Genomic DNA, 17,567 nt, shown 5'->3' with positions numbered 1-17,567 from the left:
GGCTGTGGGATAGCAGGTATAGTAGGGAGAGATGGTGCCTATAGTAGCAGTGGGGGGGATAATAGCCTCTGGGAAGGGACTGGGGCTGTGGGATAGCAGGTATAGTAGGGAGAGATGGTGCCTATAGTAGCAGTGGGGGGATAATAGCCTCTGGGAAGGGACTGGGGCTGTGGGATAGCTGGTATAGTAGGGAGAGATGGTGCCTATAGTAGCAGTGGGGGGATAATAGCCTCTGGGAAGGGACTGGGGCTGTGGGATAGCAGGTATAGTAGGGAGAGATGGTGCCTATAGTAGCAGTGGGATAATAGCCTCTGGGAAGGGACTGGGGCTGTGGGATAGCAGGTATAGTAGGGAGAGATGGTGCCTATAGTAGCAGTGGGGGGATAATAGCCTCTGGGAAGGGACTGGGGCTGTGGGATAGCAGGTATAGTAGGGAGAGATGGTGCCTATAGTAGCAGTGGGGGGATAATAGCCTCTGGGAAGGGACTGGGGCTGTGGGATAGCAGGTATAGTAGGGAGAGATGGTGCCTATAGTAGCAGTGGGGGGATAATAGCCTCTGGGAAGGGACTGGGGCTGTGGGATAGCAGGTATAGTAGGGAGAGATGGTGCCTATAGTAGCAGTGGGGGATAATAGCCTCTGGGAAGGGACTGGGGCTGTGGGATAGCAGGTATAGTAGGGAGAGATGGTGCCTATAGTAGCAGTGGGGAGTAGTAGTCTCTGGCTACTCAATGAACAGGCCACACTTACCCGCTTGATATCTCTTTATTGAACGCTGAATAAAATGTTACAGTTTAGTCGCTGGGAGTGAAACAAACACGAGGGAAGGAAACTCATTATCTCATTACAAGTACAAAATACACCCCATGTGGCGTGTCCCCGCCCCCCGCGCACTGATAGTAACTGTTCTTTTATGTTCAGTGCAAATGAATTAATAGCGGTTTTTATTACAATCGGTTGGAATTTGAGCTCAGACAGTTGCGCCACGTCCCTTTTAAACTGGGCCCGGCCCAAACCCGCATCATGCGCGGCTCATTAGAAAGCGGTTCCGCTGCAGACTGTACTGGTTTGGGCACAGCCATGCAGTTTCCATCTTGATTAATTGCTAATTAGTCGTTCAGCGGTTTAATAGCCCAGGTATCCAGGTTTAAAGGGGAGATCTGCCCGCTGAAAAAGGAAAAAAAAATGCAAAAGCAAAGTGTTTTTGCTGAACCAATCAGACGGTCGGATCTAGGCAAGTTACAGCCACGGGGGCAGCAGGACCTATTGGAGCACTCTGATTGGTACATGGGTACCCCCTATCTATTGCATGTCAGTCCCACTACTCAAATGAGATTTGCACTAAACAACTAAACTAAACTGGCCTATTGAGTGCAGGAGATTATTACACATAGGCCGGACTGGCAGTCTGTGGGTTCTGGCCAATGCCAGAGGGGCTGCTGTAAGGTGCCATAGACAGTCACTATTTATTGGGCTGCTGGGGGGGCTATTTGGGCCTCTGTGTAAATGCCCCGGGGGCTATTTTGTGCCCCAGTCCTGGCCTGATTACCCATAGCCACACCCAGAATACGAGAGGTATGGAATTGCATTCTGTCCTCACACCATTGCCATGAATTAAATATAAGTGGGTAGTCCCCTTTAAAAGGCGTGACATCCTAACATCCTAAGCCCCGCCCACTGCACTGTCAGGCTTCAAAAATGGCTTCCTCCCAGTTTCTATAAACAGGGAGTCTATAAAGGGATCCACGGGCAATGGACAGAAATGTTATTACGGGGCAGACAGGGAACATTCTTAGTTCTACGCTTGGATGCGGCAACATTCATTGGCCGAGAGGGAGCCCTGTAAGTTTTAATTGCCCCTGTGTGCTGTGGGAATCTGCCCCCGGGGGGGTGGAATTATCTTTGGATCAAAAATAAAATATATATATAAGGTAGTTAATAGAGGAAAGACGCTAACATTATTCCTACAAGCAGGCCGAACGCACACAAGCTGCCATAGGCTACCATTCCCAGCCTCAAAGGGGATTGTGGGAGTTGTAGTTTATGAAAGCTGGAGAAACCGTAAGACATGCCCTCCCCTAAAGGGTAAGACAGCACTTCTGTACACGTATATATATACAACCCAATCGTTCATAGACCCCCCCCCCCCACCCACGGTCGGCATAACCAGGGCGACTACGTACATCCGAAGGATCATTACTGAGACTAAAGTGCCGCAGCGGAACTCATAGGGGGGACGTTCGAGGGAGTCTGGGAGTTTCGCTCGCGGTGGAGAATGCGGCACAAGCTTGAAAGCAAATTTTTTTTATTTTTGGGTCACTATTTAGTAGATGTAGGCCTAAGACTATATATATGATGTGGGCAGCAGCTGATTGGACGATACGGGAAATGGCGGTTTATTTAGGCTGGTTCGTCGGAGCTCGGGGGTTGGGTGGCGGCAGAAGGTTACCGTGTGGTCCTTCTCTTCCCTTCTGAGTTATAAATAATTTAAGTGCATTTACAGGGGAGAGAGACGTGCACTTTAACCCACTCCGCCCCCCCCCCCCGTGTTCCTACAGTTGGTTGCTTCCCTCCCTACTTATCCCCAACGGGAACCAATCTCTGCCTCGTAAGGGCAACATCAATTCTCCCCGTTCATTTGGTCTCACCCCTGTTATTAAAATATCCCCGTAGTCCCACAAACCCCTCCCACCCACGCTGCTCCTCCCCCGAAGTAAAGTCCCACCCCCGAATAGTATAACCCAGCCCCAGCCCACACCCATGCTCAGTTATTCTCCTCCAGGTATCTGTAGGTCGGGTTCTCGTAGCCCTGGTTCTGCATCTTACTCAAGTGCTTGTCTTCGGGGCTCCTGGAAGCTTCCACCTGCAAAAATAGGGGGGTTGGGGGCAATTAATTTGCTAACTATCATGCAGCTACAGCTTTGCCCCTGGGGGGGATGTATCTTCCCAAGTGAAGCTATCGCTGCTCTCACTTTTAGACTAGTGAATAGCAACCAATCGGTGATTAGCTTTTATTCATTGGTTGCTATGGGTTACTACCCATACCTAGGTGCAAATTTTACTCTCATTGGCTGCGTGGCGGCTTGGAAATCAGTGCAGCCGGCATTAGTGCTAGCCAATTGGCTCACCTCTATGATCCCGTGGCTTATGGTGCCGTAGGGCTTGCGTCGTATCAGGAGAAGGCTAATTATTATCACCATGGCAACAGCGACTGCCACCACCAGCAGACCAATCAAAGCACCGCGGTTAAAGGTGACCAGCGTGTCGGGTTCCTGCCGGGCCAATGAGAATAAATAGAAACGTTAGGAGGGCAACCCCAAAATGAGTTCTGTTTCTATGGTTACTGACCCATCTGGACCCCCCCCCCCCACACTGCTCTGCTGGGGTATTACCCACCCCCGGCCCATACATACTGGTAACTACCCACCCCCGGCCCATACATACTGGTACCTACCCACCCCCGGCCCATACATACTGGTACCTACCCACCCCAGCCCATACATACTGGTACCTACCCACCCCCGGCCCATACATACTGGTACCTACCCACCCCCGGCCCATACATACTGGTACCTACCCACCCCCGGCCCATACATTACTGGCACTTACCCACCCCCGGCCCATACATTCTGGCACTTACCCACCCCCAGCCCATACATACTGGCACTTACCCACCCCCGGTCCATACATACTGGTACCCTACCCACCCCCGGCCCATACATCCTGGTACTTACCCACCCCCGGCCCATACATACTGGTACCTACCCACCCCCGGCCCATACATACTGGTATCTACCCACCCCCGGCCCATACATACTGGTACCTACCCACCCCCGGCCCATACATACTGGTATCTACCCACCCCCGGCCCATACATCCTGGTACTTACCCACCCCCGGCCCATACATACTGGTACCTACCCACCCCCGGCCCATACATACTGGTATCTACCCACCCCCGGCCCATACATACTGGTACCTACCCACCCCGGCCCATACATACTGGTACCTACCCACCCCCAGCCCATACATACTGGTACCTACCCACCCCGGCCCATACCTACTGGTACTTACCCACCCCCGGCCCATACATACTGGTACTTACCCACCCCCGGCCCATACATACTGGTACCTACCCACCCCGGCCCATACCTACTGGTACTTACCCACCCCCGGCCCATACATACTGGTACTTACCCACCCCCGGCCCATACATACTGGTACTTACCCACCCCCGGTCCATACATACTGGTACCTACCCACCCCCGGCCCATACATCCTGGTACTTACCCACCCCCGGCCCATACATACTGGTACCTACCCACCCCCGGCCCATACATACTGGTATCTACCCACCCCCGGCCCATACATACTGGTACCTACCCACCCCGGCCCATACATACTGGTACCTACCCACCCCCAGCCCATACATACTGGTACCTACCCACCCCGGCCCATACCTACTGGTACTTACCCACCCCCGGCCCATACATACTGGTACTTACCCACCCCCGGCCCATACATACTGGTACCTACCCACCCCGGCCCATACCTACTGGTACTTACCCACCCCCGGCCCATACATACTGGTACTTACCCACCCCCGGCCCATACATACTGGTACTTACCCACCCCCAGCCCATACATACTGGTACTTACCCACCCCCGGCCCATACATACTGGTACTTACCCACCCCCAGCCCATACATACTGGTACTTACCCACCCCCGGCCCATACATACTGGCACTTACCCACCCCGGCCCATACATACTGGCACTTACCCACCCCCGGCCCATACATACTGGTACTTACCAGCTGGTCTCGCTGAATGTCCTCAGACTGGTAGTGAACTTGTTTCACAGATCCGTTATCCTAGCAACAGAGAGACAGAGACAGAGGGTCTGTAGCAAATATTTCCTTATTCACGGAGCCCCCAAACCCCTATATAACACTCTCCATACTGTACTCTCTATATAGCACTCTCCATACTGTACTCTCTATATAGCACTCTCCATACTGTACTCTCTATATAGCACTCTCCATACTGTACTCTCTATATAGCACTCTCCATACTGTACTCTCTATATAGCACTCTCCATACTGTACTCTCTATATAGCACTCTCCATACTGTACTCTCTATATAACACTCTCCATACTGTACTCTCTATATAGCACTCTCCATACTGTACTCTCTATATAGCACTCTCCATACTGTACTCTCTATATAGCACTCTCCATACTGTACTCTCTATATAGCACTCTCCATACTGTACTCTCTATATAACACTCTCCATACTGTACTCTCTATATAGCACTCTCCATACTGTACTCTCTATATAGCACTCTCCATACTGTACTCTCTATATAGCACTCTCCATACTGTACTCTCTATATAGCACTCTCCATACTGTACTCTCTATATAGCACTCTCCATACTGTACTCTCTATATAGCACTCTCCATACTGTACTCTCTATATAGCACTCTCCATACTGTACTCTCTATATAGCACTCTCCATACTGTACTCTCTATATAGCACTCTCCATACTGTACTCTCTATATTGCACTCTCCATACTGTACTCTCTATATAGCACTCTCTATATAGCACTCCCCATACTGTACTCTCTATATAGCACTCCCCATACTGTACTCTCTATATAGCACTCTCCATACTGTACTCTCTATATAGCACTCTCCATACTGTACTCTCTATATAGCACTCTCCATACTGTACTCTCTATATAGCACTCTCCATACTGTACTCTCTATATAGCACTCTCCATACTGTACTCTCTATATAGCACTCTCCATACTGTACTCTCTATATAGCACTCTCCATACTGTACTCTCTATATTGCACTCTCCATACTGTACTCTTTATAGCACTCTCTATATAGCACTCCCCATACTGTACTCTCTATATAGCACTCCCCATACTGTACTCTCTATATAGCACTCTCCATACTGTACTCTCTATATAGCACTCTCCATACTGTACTCTCTATATAGCACTCTCCATACTGTACTCTCTATATAGCACTCTCCATACTGTACTCTCTATATAGCACTCTCCATACTGTACTCTCTATATAGCACTCCCCATACTGTACTCTCTATATAGCACTCTCCATACTGTACTCTCTATATAGCACTCCCCATACTGTACTCTCTATATAGCACTCTCCATACTGTACTCTCTATATAGCACTCTCCATACTGTACTCTCTATATAGCACTCTCCATACTGTACTCTCTATATAGCACTCTCCATACTGTACTCTCTATATAGCACTCTCCATACTGTACTCTCTATATAGCACTCTCCATACTGTACTCTCTATATAGCACTCCCCATACTGTACTCTCTATATAGCACTCTCCATACTGTACTCTCTATATAGCACTCTCCATACTGTACTCTCTATATAGCACTCTCCATACTGTACTCCACCAGTTGTAAGTATTTTGAGGTCTCGGCTCATTCACGGGATCCCCCTCTCGCTTGTCCCCTTGTCTTTCTTACCTTTGGCCCAGGGAAGGTGAGTGTGCGCTCACTGGGGGGGAAGTCCGAGTAGAGATCCCAAACTGCAGAGCCTGCGGGGGGGCACAGAGAGACAGACATGGATAAGACATCACAAGAGAGAGCAATGGGTGAAAGAGACAGCATGGGTGATTTATGAAGGGGTCTCTGAGAGTGTAAAGTAACACCAGGACTGTCTCCATTAAAGGGGAACTAAACCCTGCGGCACAGCGCGGCTCAACCAAACGTTACTCCGCTGTTGCTGGACTACAAATCCCAGAATAATGTAACATATAATGAAGGGTGAGGCATGCTGGGAGCTGTAGTCCAGCAACATCAGGGCTGTATTCTTAAAGCAATATTGCCCAATAAAACTGCATTAAAATGCAAGAAATCCCCCAATGAGAATCCCAGCTGATGTGAGTAAATCCGGCTCCCTGTTCTCTGTTCCTGCAATTGGAGTTGGGAGCAATAAGCACAGTTTCCCAGCACTGAACAAGTCTGTCCCTTTATCCCCATGTCTGATTCCTGTGCCATATAATGAGGGGAAAATGCCATCATTATCTCTATATGTAAGGTACCAGCAAGGGGCCTGACACAGTGCTGGGAATCAGCATTCTCATTGGTCACTTCTCTTGCACTTACACTCACATTGTTGCTCAGTAGAATTCTCATTGGGGAATTTCCTTGCATCTAGAATTACGACTATAGCAACACTAGGGGGCGCAGTGGGGCAGCGTTATGGTTGGGTTTATATCCCCTTTAACACTGAGGTGGGAGAGTCTATGATACACAGGGTGTAACTCCCAGCACCCCCTTTATAAATGAGCCCCAGTGCTCGGCAGACACTGAGGGGGGAGAGGAAAGAGGGAGTCGATGCCCCAAACCCACTCACTAACCTTTCCGCTCAATCTGCTGGGAATCTGCTCGGGGGGTCCGTGCGCCCGCGGCGAGTGAAGAAGGAGGAAAGGGGGGACAGGGAGAGAGAGAGTAAAAAGGGAACCAATCAGTGACAGAGAGAGAGAGAGCGCACAGGCACAGGCAGAGACAACAGAGTGGGGTCCACTGAGAGGGGCAGCAGGGAACCCGGGGGGGGGGGGCAATATAGGGGTGCACTCACCCTCTCCCTGTGACGTCTCGGCCGAGTTCTGGGGGGGCACTCTAATCTCAGGGTAGTCGCTGTCCTCATTCATCTTCTTCTGGGTGGAGCTGAGCAGGTCTCCGGCCCCCACCCACTCGGTGCGCAGCCAGCTCTCTGCCAGGAGGGGGCGACAGTATTTTAGGGAGAGCAGGGGGCAATGCCAATGAGAGATATGGGCACTAGGGCTTGGTTTACTAAGTCAGCATAATAATGATAATAATAGATTGTAAGCTCTTTGGGGCAGGGCTCTCTTCCCCTCCTGTATCGGTTACTGATTGCTTTATATGTTACTCCTTGTAGAGTGTAAGCTCTTTTGGGCAGGGCTCTCTTCCTCTCCTGTATCGGTTACTGATTGCTTTATATGTTACTCCTTGTAGAGTGTAAGCTCTTTTGGGCAGGGCTCTCTTCCCCTCCTGTATCGGTTACTGATTGCTTTATATGTTACTCCTTGTAGAGTGTAAGCTCTTTTGGGCAGGGCTCTCTTCCTCTCCTGTATCGGTTACTGATTGCTTTATATGTTACTCCTTGTAGAGTGTAAGCTCTTTTGGGCAGGGCTCTCTTCCCCTCTTGTATCGGTTATTGGTTGCTTTATATGTTACTCCTTGTAGATTGTAAGCTCTTTTGGGCAGGGCTCTCTTCCCCTCTTGTATCGGTTATTGGTTGCTTTATATGTTACTCCTTGTAGATTGTAAGCTCTTTTGGGCAGGGCTCCCTTCCCCTCCTGTATCGGTTACTGATTGCTTTATATGTTACTCCTTGTAGAGTGTAAGCTCTTTTGGGCAGGGCTCCCTTCCCCTCTTGTATCGGTTATTGATTGCTTTATATGTTACTCCTTGTAGAGTGTAAGCTCTTTTGGGCAGGGCTCCCTTCCCCTCCTGTATCGGTTACTGATTGCTTTATATGTTACTCCTTGTAGAGTGTAAGCTCTTTTGGGCAGGGCTCCCTTCCCCTCCTGTATTGGTTACTGATTGCTTTATATGTTACTCCTTGTAGAGTGTAAGCTCTTTTGGGCAGGGCTCCCTTCCCCTCCTGTATCGGTTACTGATTGCTTTATATGTTACTCCTTGTAGAGTGTAAGCTCTTTTGGGCAGGGCTCCCTTCCCCTCTTGTATCGGTTATTGATTGCTTTATATGTTACTCCTTGTAGAGTGTAAGCTCTTTTGGGCAGGGCTCCCTTCCCCTCCTGTATCGGTTACTGATTGCTTTATATGTTACTCCTTGTAGAGTGTAAGCTCTTTTGGGCAGGGCTCCCTTCCCCTCTTGTATCGGTTACTGATTGCTTTATATGTTACTCCTTGTAGAGTGTAAGCTCTTTTGGGCAGGGCTCCCTTCCCCTCCTGTATCGGTTACTGATTGCTTTATATGTTACTCCTTGTAGAGTGTAAGCTCTTTTGGGCAGGGCTCTCTTCCCCTCTTGTATCGGTTACTGATTGCTTTATATGTTACTCCTTGTAGAGTGTAAGCTCTTTTGGGCAGGGCTCCCTTCCCCTCCTGTATCGGTTATTGATTGCTTTATATGTTACTCTGTATGCCCAATGTATGAAACCCACTTATTGTACAGCGCTGCGGGATATGTTGGCGCTTTATAAATAAGTGTTAATAATAACAATAAAATAATAATATTACAGTAGCTGAGGATGAAAAAACATACATCCATCAAGTCCAACCTTTGGCTTCAAATCACCTCTACTCATAGGGAGGAGCTATAAGTAAAGGGGTGGTTGATCTTCATGAAGAATGGCCTTTTCTTAGCAACTTTGCAATTGGTCTTCATTTTGTAATTTGTTTTCAAATGATTTTGTTAAGCTCTCAATTGGGGGGGGGGGGGGGCAAATCTAAATGCCTGATTGGTTTCTATAAATGAGCTCACAGAGTTCTACTTTCTGTTCTTTGGTTCTGACTCCTGAAACAATTTAGCCGAAGCCACCTAATCAAATACCTGGAGAGAACCGACTTTTACTACATTGTTTCATGAGTCAGAACTGGAGAACAGAAGGGACAGACAGACGCTGCTTTCAAAGCAGTGATATTTACACATAACTATTAGACTGGATAGAATGGATACTGGGAAATTTCTCTCAAAATGCAAAAAAATAAATAAATATTTTTTGGGGGGGTCAAGTTCCCCTTTAATTTATCTGTTTCCTACTTGCTATCATTTTTTCTGGCCCTGGCAACCTGCCGCTGGATTTGAATGATTGTGATAGGCTGAAAGGGACCCAATACAAACCAATCTGATCGCGGAGCTCAGGAGTCAGCTGGGGGTTACGGTACAGAAGGGACAGGGATTGGTTGACTCGTTCCTCAATGACCCGCAGGTGAGTGAGAACCTGGGTAAGAAAGAAGTGAAAGCTCATGAGTCGGGTACTATCAATCCTATGTCCTCAGCAATTTACCTAAATATTTATCAAGCCTGTACAGAGAGATACCATAAAACTATGGCACATAGGGATTCCCCTGTACTAAGCACAATTCAGCAGGAACAGCCCCCTAAGTTTGCCCATAGCCTGTACAGAGAGATACCATAAAACTATGGCACATAGGGATTCCCCTGTACTAAGCACAATTCAGCAGGAACAGCCCCCTAAGTTTGCTCATAGCCTGTACAGAGAGATACCATAAAACTATGGCACATAGGGATTCCCCTGTACTAAGCACAATTCAGCAGGAACAGCCCCCTAAGTTTGCCCATAGCCTGTACAGAGAGATACCATAAAACTATGGCACATAGAGATTCCCCTGTACTAAGCACAATTCAGCAGGAACAGCCCCCTAAGTTTGCCCATAGCCTGTACAGAGAGATACCATAAAACTATGGCACATAGGGATTCCCCTGTACTAAGCACAATTCAGCAGGAACAGCCCCCTAAGTTTGCCCATAGCCTGTACAGAGAGATACCATAAAACTATGGCACATAGAGATTCCCCTGTACTAAGCACAATTCAGCAGGAACAGCCCCCTAAGTTTGCTCATAGCCTGTACAGAGAGATACCATAAAACTATGGCACATAGGGATTCCCCTGTACTAAGCACAATTCAGCAGGAACAGCCCCTAAGTTTGCTCATAGCCTGTACAGAGAGATACCATAAAACTATGGCACATAGGGATTCCCCTGTACTAAGCACAATTCAGCAGGAACAGCCCCCTAAGTTTGCTCATAGCCTGTACAGAGAGATACCATAAAACTATGGCACATAGGGATTCCCCTGTACTAAGCACAATTCAGCAGGAACAGCCCCCTAAGTTTGCCCATAGCCTGTACAGAGAGATACCATAAAACTATGGCACATAGAGATTCCCCTGTACTAAGCACAATTCAGCAGGAACAGCCCCCTAAGTTTGCTCATAGCCTGTACAGAGAGATACCATAAAACTATGGCACATAGGGATTCCCCTGTACTAAGCACAATTCAGCAGGAACAGCCCCCTAAGTTTGCTCATAGCCTGTACAGAGAGATACCATAAAACTATGGCACATAGGGATTCCCCTGTACTAAGCACAATTCAGCAGGAACAGCCCCCTAAGTTTGCTCATAGCCTGTACAGAGAGATACCATAAAACTATGGCACATAGGGATTCCCCTGTACTAAGCACAATTCAGCAGGAACAGCCCCCTAAATTTGCTCATAGCCTGTAAATTAATTCCAGTAAATCAGATTACGGTGCTGGGCTCAAATGGGTCAGTACTTCTCAGGTACCTGGAACTGAATGGTCTCAGCTCTGTCGGGCTCGGCGCTGCTCACGTGCTGGTAGTGCCGGACTGTGTGTCGCTGGTCTCGCTGCTCGGCCCGGATGTATCGCTTCAGCGCCAGTAGAACTCGCTCCGGCTATCAAAGAAGAAGAGAGTGCCCTTTTTCACACTGTACTGTACCCCAAATACTGTCTTATTATTAACTTTTGTGTCAGTCTTATTATACAACTTGATCCCAACTAAGATATAATTACCCCTTATTGGGGGCAGAACAGCCCTATTGGGTTTATTTAATGGTTAAATGATTCCCTTTTCTCTGTAATAATAAAACAGTACCTGTACTTGATCCCAACTAAGATATAATTACCCCTTATTGGGGCAGAACAGCCCTATTGGGTTTATTTAATGGTTAAATGATTCCCTTTTCTCTGTAATAATAAAACAGTACCTGTACTTGATCCCAACTAAGATATAATTACCCCTTATTGGGGCAGAACAGCCCTATTGGGTTTATTTAATGGTTAAATGATTCCCTTTTCTCTGTAATAATAAAACAGTACCTGTACTTGATCCCAACTAAGATATAATTACCCCTTATTGGGGCAGAACAGCCCTATTGGGTTTATTTAATGGTTAAATGATTCCCTTTTCTCTGTAATAATAAAACAGTACCTGTACTTGATCCCAACTAAGATATAATTACCCCTTATTGGGGCAGAACAGCCCTATTGGGTTTATTTAATGGTTAAATGATTCCCTTTTCTCTGTAATAATAAAACAGTACCTGTACTTGATCCCAACTAAGATATAATTACCCCTTATTGGGGCAGAACAGCCCTATTGGGTTTATTTAATGGTTAAATGATTCCCTTTTCTCTGTAATAATAAAACAGTAACTGTACTTGATCCCAACTAAGATATAATTACCCCTTATACCCCCACGCGCCTGGATGCAGGATATTTACTGCGCTCGGTGCCCTATGAATCACTTTAGTTGCAGCGTCAGGGCCGGTTCTGCTGACGGATCATCTCACGGAACCCAATTAGTCAGGGAAAGGGATCGGCCACGTGAAATAAATCACTTTCCACCAAACCACTTTAATCAGTATTAAAAAATATAATTTTTGGGGCAAATACCTGCACTCTATTCTGCACTGAGACATCCCGATAGCCCGCAACCGCAGTCATTGTGGGATTTGACGGAATTTATTAAAGATGCTCCTCCCCTCGTAGTCCATCCCCCTGTTCCAGAATGCACCGTGATGCCCCCCATGCCCACTAGGGGGGGTTTCTGATGGCATTCAGTTTGCAGTTGTCTAAGTAAATGACCTAGTGTGCACATTTGTTGCAATGCCATTTTCCACCACTAGACTTCTATCTGCTACACTCAATAGGGCTTCATTACAAAAGGGGGGGGGGGGGGGGGCACAAAATGCCCCAAATGAACAATTTCAATTTTGGATTCAATTTGCCATTTTTTTTTACCCAGAATGCCGTGCAACTATGATTGTGGTTTTACATTACTGATACTGAAGGGTTCCAGGCTGTCTGGCTAAGGATGATGGGAGTTGTGGTCCAACAGCTGATACTTACATCTAGGGGTGTGGCTTGAACGCTGGCCAGGTAGTTCTCTAGCGCCCCCCGGCGGTTATCATTCAGAGAGGCCACCACCCGGCCCAGATGGGTCTCGACCAGTCGCTGGCGCTGAGCGGAGATTTGGCCCTCCAGGGTCTGCAGGATGGTCTGGAAGTGCTACGGGAAAGGCAGAGAAGCCATTGGCTGACCGGGAACAATCTGCAAGCAGCCAATCACCCCATCCAACCACTCAGAATTACCCTTGCTGGGATGCCTGATTGGATAGGGGTACAGCACTGTGATTGGTTAGTACAAGACTGTGGGAGGAGTCCTAGAGAACCAATCAAACTACACCTCCCCCCCCATTGCCCCCCGACATATTTACCTCATTTATTGCCTGCCGATCGGATTTGGGAAGGTTTTTTGCTTGATAATCTGCCTCGGCCCATTCTTTCATCACCTGCGAATGAAAAGATTCCGTCAGTCTCCCCCCGGTGTCGGATGGTTCAGTCCAATAAGTGGGTCCAAAAGGGACACTAAGGGGCCTAGCGTGTAAGCCAATGTCACCGGTGATGTTTCCCATAGCAACCAATCAGATCTTTGCTTTTGCTTTCTAACTTCTAACCAATCAAAACTAAATGTTGATTGGTTGCTATGGACAACATCCCCAGTGACGTTTGCTTACACACTACAATACTGAGCACAAGAAAGTCACTAAGGGGAGTATTGATTAACATTGGAGACAAACATCACCAGTAATGTTGCCTATAGCAACCGATCAGCAATTAGACTTGAACCTACAAACATCACCAGTAATGTTGCCCATAGCAACCAATCAGCAGTTAGACTTGAGCCTACAAACATCACCAGTAATGTTGCCCATAGCAACCGATCAGCAATTAGACTCGAACCTACAAACATCACCAGTAATGTTGCCCATAGCAACCGATCAGCAATTAGACTCGAACCTACAAACATCACCAGTAATGTTGCCCATAGCAACCGATCAGCAATTAGACTCGAACCTACAAACATCACCAGTAATGTTGCCTATAGCAACCAATCAGCAATTAGACTCGAACCTACAAACATCACCAGTAATGTTGCCCATAGCAACCAATCAGCAATTAGACTTGAACCTACAAACATCACCAGTAATGTTGCCCATAGCAACCAATCAGCAATAAGACTTGAGCCTACAAACATCACCAGTAATGTTGCCCATAGCAACCAATCAGCAATTAGACTTTAAACTACAAACATCACCAGTAATGTTGCCCATAGCAACCAATCAGCAATTAGATTTGAATCTAGAACCTAGAAAGACTTGAACCTAGAAAGACTCAGACTCCTTATAGGCTTCATAGACCCCTATTTCATTATAACCAGGCCCCTCAAACATGGAGGACGTTGGAGCTGTCTTAAAAGACTGACTGGGTAACTCATAGGTGGGACAGAGGGAGGGGCTGAACAATGTCAATGATCTCATAGGCATGGGCGGGGTTATATATAAAGGGGAGGGGTTCAGACATAACTCTTCCCCAGAGGAACCCTTGATGGCTTCACCCATAGCTGCAGGGTGCAACCAGCTGAATTTCTTTGAGATATTACAGCCCCTTTATATATTGCCCCGTTGGGGGATGCTGGGAGGGGGCCCTCAGGCACGGATGGAAGGAGGCAGATTTTCCATTCCGTATCCAGACAAACAGAACTGAATCACGAATTTACTTCTCCCTGTGACTAACGGTTGTTTTCGTTCCGTCGCAGCCAGGAATATTAGTAATACGGCCCACACCGCCCACAGTCACATGATCACTTGCCCCCCCCCCAAGGACACGGGCGCCCACCAGTTACCTCATTAATTTGCTTCATGCGTCGTTCTTCCAGCTCCATTTTGGCTCGGAGGAAATTGGCGTGTTCCGACCCCTCCCGCGGCGACTCAAAGTAAATATCCACCCCGTCCGTAGGGCGCGAAACTGGGGGGGCAGATATGACACATAGGGTTAATTTAAAGGGCCACGGGCACATAATAGACCACCTTGGTATGGGGGGGCGACAGACCTTTAACCTCAGGGGGTAGAGTGGGGGCCGCACTGGTGGTCTCCTCCTCATCCCCAGGTCCCACAAAATAGTCGTCCCATATGGCGGGAGTGTGTTGGTCAGTCTCCGCCCCCGCGGGGTCTTCTGCTCCTTCCTCCACCACTTCTACGTTATCATCATCGATCTCCACTTCATCCCTGGATAGGAGACATGGAAAAAATCCTTAGTCTATCATAGCCCCCCATATATACTGGCCCCACCCACCCCACCATGACTGTAGCCCCTCCCACCACCCCAAAACATAACCAATGAGAGAAGACTCACTCTTTCTCCGGTTCCTCTGGTTCAGGCGTGGGGCTGGGGAGGCCTTGGGTTGGTTCCACTGGCAGGGGGTTGCGGGTGGGGCAACAAACATATTCCACCCCGCGGAACCGGTCGAGGCGGCAGGGGAGGAGCATCCCGTAACTGTGCAGGTCCAGGTCCTCGGCAGCACAGGCCTGTGGGGGGGGGGGACAGGGGGGCCCCTCGTTACTAGAGACCATAACAATTGGGTCATTTGTGGACAATTACAGGACAATTTGCAATTGGTCTTCATTTTTTATTATTTGTAGTTATGTAATTTTCAGTTCAGCAGCTCTCCAGTCTGGAATTTCAGCAGCTATCTGGTTGCTAGGGTCCAAGTTACCTTAGCAACCAGGGAGTGGTTGGGATGAGAGACAGGAATATGAATAGGGGAGGGGCTGAATAGAAAGATAAGGAATGAAAAGTAACAATAACATTAAAACTGGAGCCTCACAGAGCAATAGGGTTTGGCTGCCGGGGTCAGTGACCCCCATTGAAAAGCTGCAAAGAGTTGCTAGGGTCTAAATTACCTTAGCAACCAGGGAGTGGTTTGAATGAGAGACTGGTATATGAATAGGAGAGGGGCTGAATAGAAAGATAAGGAATAAAAAGTAACAATAAACCTGGAGCCTCGCAGAGCAATAGGTTTTGGCTGCCGGGGTCAGTGACCCCCATATAATAGAAGGCAAATAATTCAAAAACTATAACAAATAGATAATAAAGACCAATTGAAAAATTGCTTAGGATAGGTCATTCTAGAACATTCCATCCGTACAAGAGGAACCCTTGATTCTGGGGGTCTGGGGCAATGACCCCCCCCCCCCACACTGACCACTGGCCAATAGGAGTGCTTACGGTTCGGGCAGTCTCGTGCCAATGCTGGTAACTCTCGCACACGTCCATCTGCTCGCGGTGAAGGAAGCGGCATTTGTCCGGCACCAACAGGGCATCGCTAACGAACTCCCCCACTGGAACGATAATGGAGATCGTTAGAAACAATCTAAGGTCCCTATCCCATTCCCATCAGCCCCTGCCCCAGTGAGCTTACAATCTAAGGTCCCTATCCCATTCCCATCAGTCCCTGCCCCAGTGAGCTTACAATCTAAGGTCCCTATCACATTCCCATCAGTCCCTGCCCCAGTGAGCTTACAATCTAAGGTCCCTATCCCATTCCCATCAGTCCCTGCCCCAGTGAGCTTACAATCTAAGGTCCCTATCCCATTCCCATCAGTCCCTGCCCCAGTGAGCTTACAATCTAAGGTCCCTATCCCATTCCCATCAGTCCCTGCCCCAGTGAGCTTACAATCTAAGGTCCCTATCCCATTCCCATCAGCCCCTGCCCCAGTGAGCTTACAATCTAAGGTCCCTATCACATTCCCATCAGCCCCTGCCCCAGTGAGCTTACAATCTAAGGTCCCTATCCCATTCCCATCAGCCCCTGCCCCAGTGAGCTTACAATCTAAGGTCCCTATCCCATTCCCATCAGCCCCTGCCCCAGTGAGCTTACAATCTAAGGTCCCTATCACATTCCCATCAGCCCCTGCCCCAGTGAGCTTACAATCTAAGGTCCCTATCCCATTCCCATCAGCCCCTGCCCCAGTGAGCTTACAATCTAAGGTCCCTATCACATTCCCATCAGCCCCTGCCCCAGTGAGCTTACAATCTAAGGTCCCTATCCCATTCCCATCAGTCCCTGCCCCAGTGAGCTTACAATCTAAGGTCCCTATCACATTCCCATCAGTCCCTGCCCCACTGAGCTTACAATCTAAGGTCCCTATCCCATTCCCATCAGTCCCTGCTCCAGTGAGCTTACAATCTAAGGTCCCTATCACATTCCGATCAGTCCCTGTCCCAGTGAGCTTACAATCTAAGGTCCCTATCACATTCCCATCAGTCCCTGTCCCAGTGAGCTTACAATCTAAGGTCCCTATCACATTCCCATCAGTCCCTGCCCCAGTGAGCTTACAATCTAAGGTTCCTATCCCATTCCCATCAGTCCCTGCCCCAGTGAGCTTACACTCTAAGGTCCCTATCACATTCCCATCAGTCCCTGCCCCAGTGAGCTTACAATCTAAGGTCCCTATCCCATTCCCATCAGTCCCTGCCCCAGTGAGCTTACAATCTAAGGTCCCTATCCCATTCCCATCAGTCCCTGCCCCAGTGAGCTTACAATCTATGGTCCCTATCCCATTCCCATCAGTCACTGCCCCAGTGAGCTTACAATCTAAGGTCCCTATCCCATTCCCATCAGTCC

The 17,567-nt window shown here is 48.3% G+C and overlaps 1 protein-coding gene across 2 annotated transcripts in view; it reads right to left on the bottom strand.

The window, feature by feature from the left end:
* Nucleotides 1–745: 745 nt before the first annotated feature.
* aplp1 (amyloid beta precursor like protein 1) overlaps nucleotides 746–17,567 on the bottom strand; it is a 39,614-nt gene continuing 22,792 nt past the window's right edge. The window contains 14 exon segments of one of the 2 annotated variants that reach the window (NM_001127434.1): nucleotides 2,308–2,862; nucleotides 3,128–3,271; nucleotides 4,812–4,871; nucleotides 6,525–6,595; nucleotides 7,421–7,444; nucleotides 7,642–7,776; nucleotides 9,893–9,992; nucleotides 11,364–11,492; nucleotides 12,950–13,108; nucleotides 13,317–13,391; nucleotides 14,786–14,907; nucleotides 14,993–15,168; nucleotides 15,296–15,468; nucleotides 16,169–16,281. In NM_001127434.1, the coding sequence (NP_001120906.1) occupies nucleotides 2,764–2,862; nucleotides 3,128–3,271; nucleotides 4,812–4,871; nucleotides 6,525–6,595; nucleotides 7,421–7,444; nucleotides 7,642–7,776; nucleotides 9,893–9,992; nucleotides 11,364–11,492; nucleotides 12,950–13,108; nucleotides 13,317–13,391; nucleotides 14,786–14,907; nucleotides 14,993–15,168; nucleotides 15,296–15,468; nucleotides 16,169–16,281 (1,580 nt within the window). In that variant the 3' untranslated portion in view covers nucleotides 2,308–2,763. 2 annotated transcript variants of the gene reach the window in all.

This window comes from Xenopus tropicalis, chromosome 7 (assembly GCF_000004195.4).
Source record: "Xenopus tropicalis strain Nigerian chromosome 7, UCB_Xtro_10.0, whole genome shotgun sequence".
NCBI classification, from domain to species: domain Eukaryota; kingdom Metazoa; phylum Chordata; class Amphibia; order Anura; family Pipidae; genus Xenopus; species Xenopus tropicalis.
This window is presented reverse-complemented; position numbering and strand designations above follow the sequence as displayed.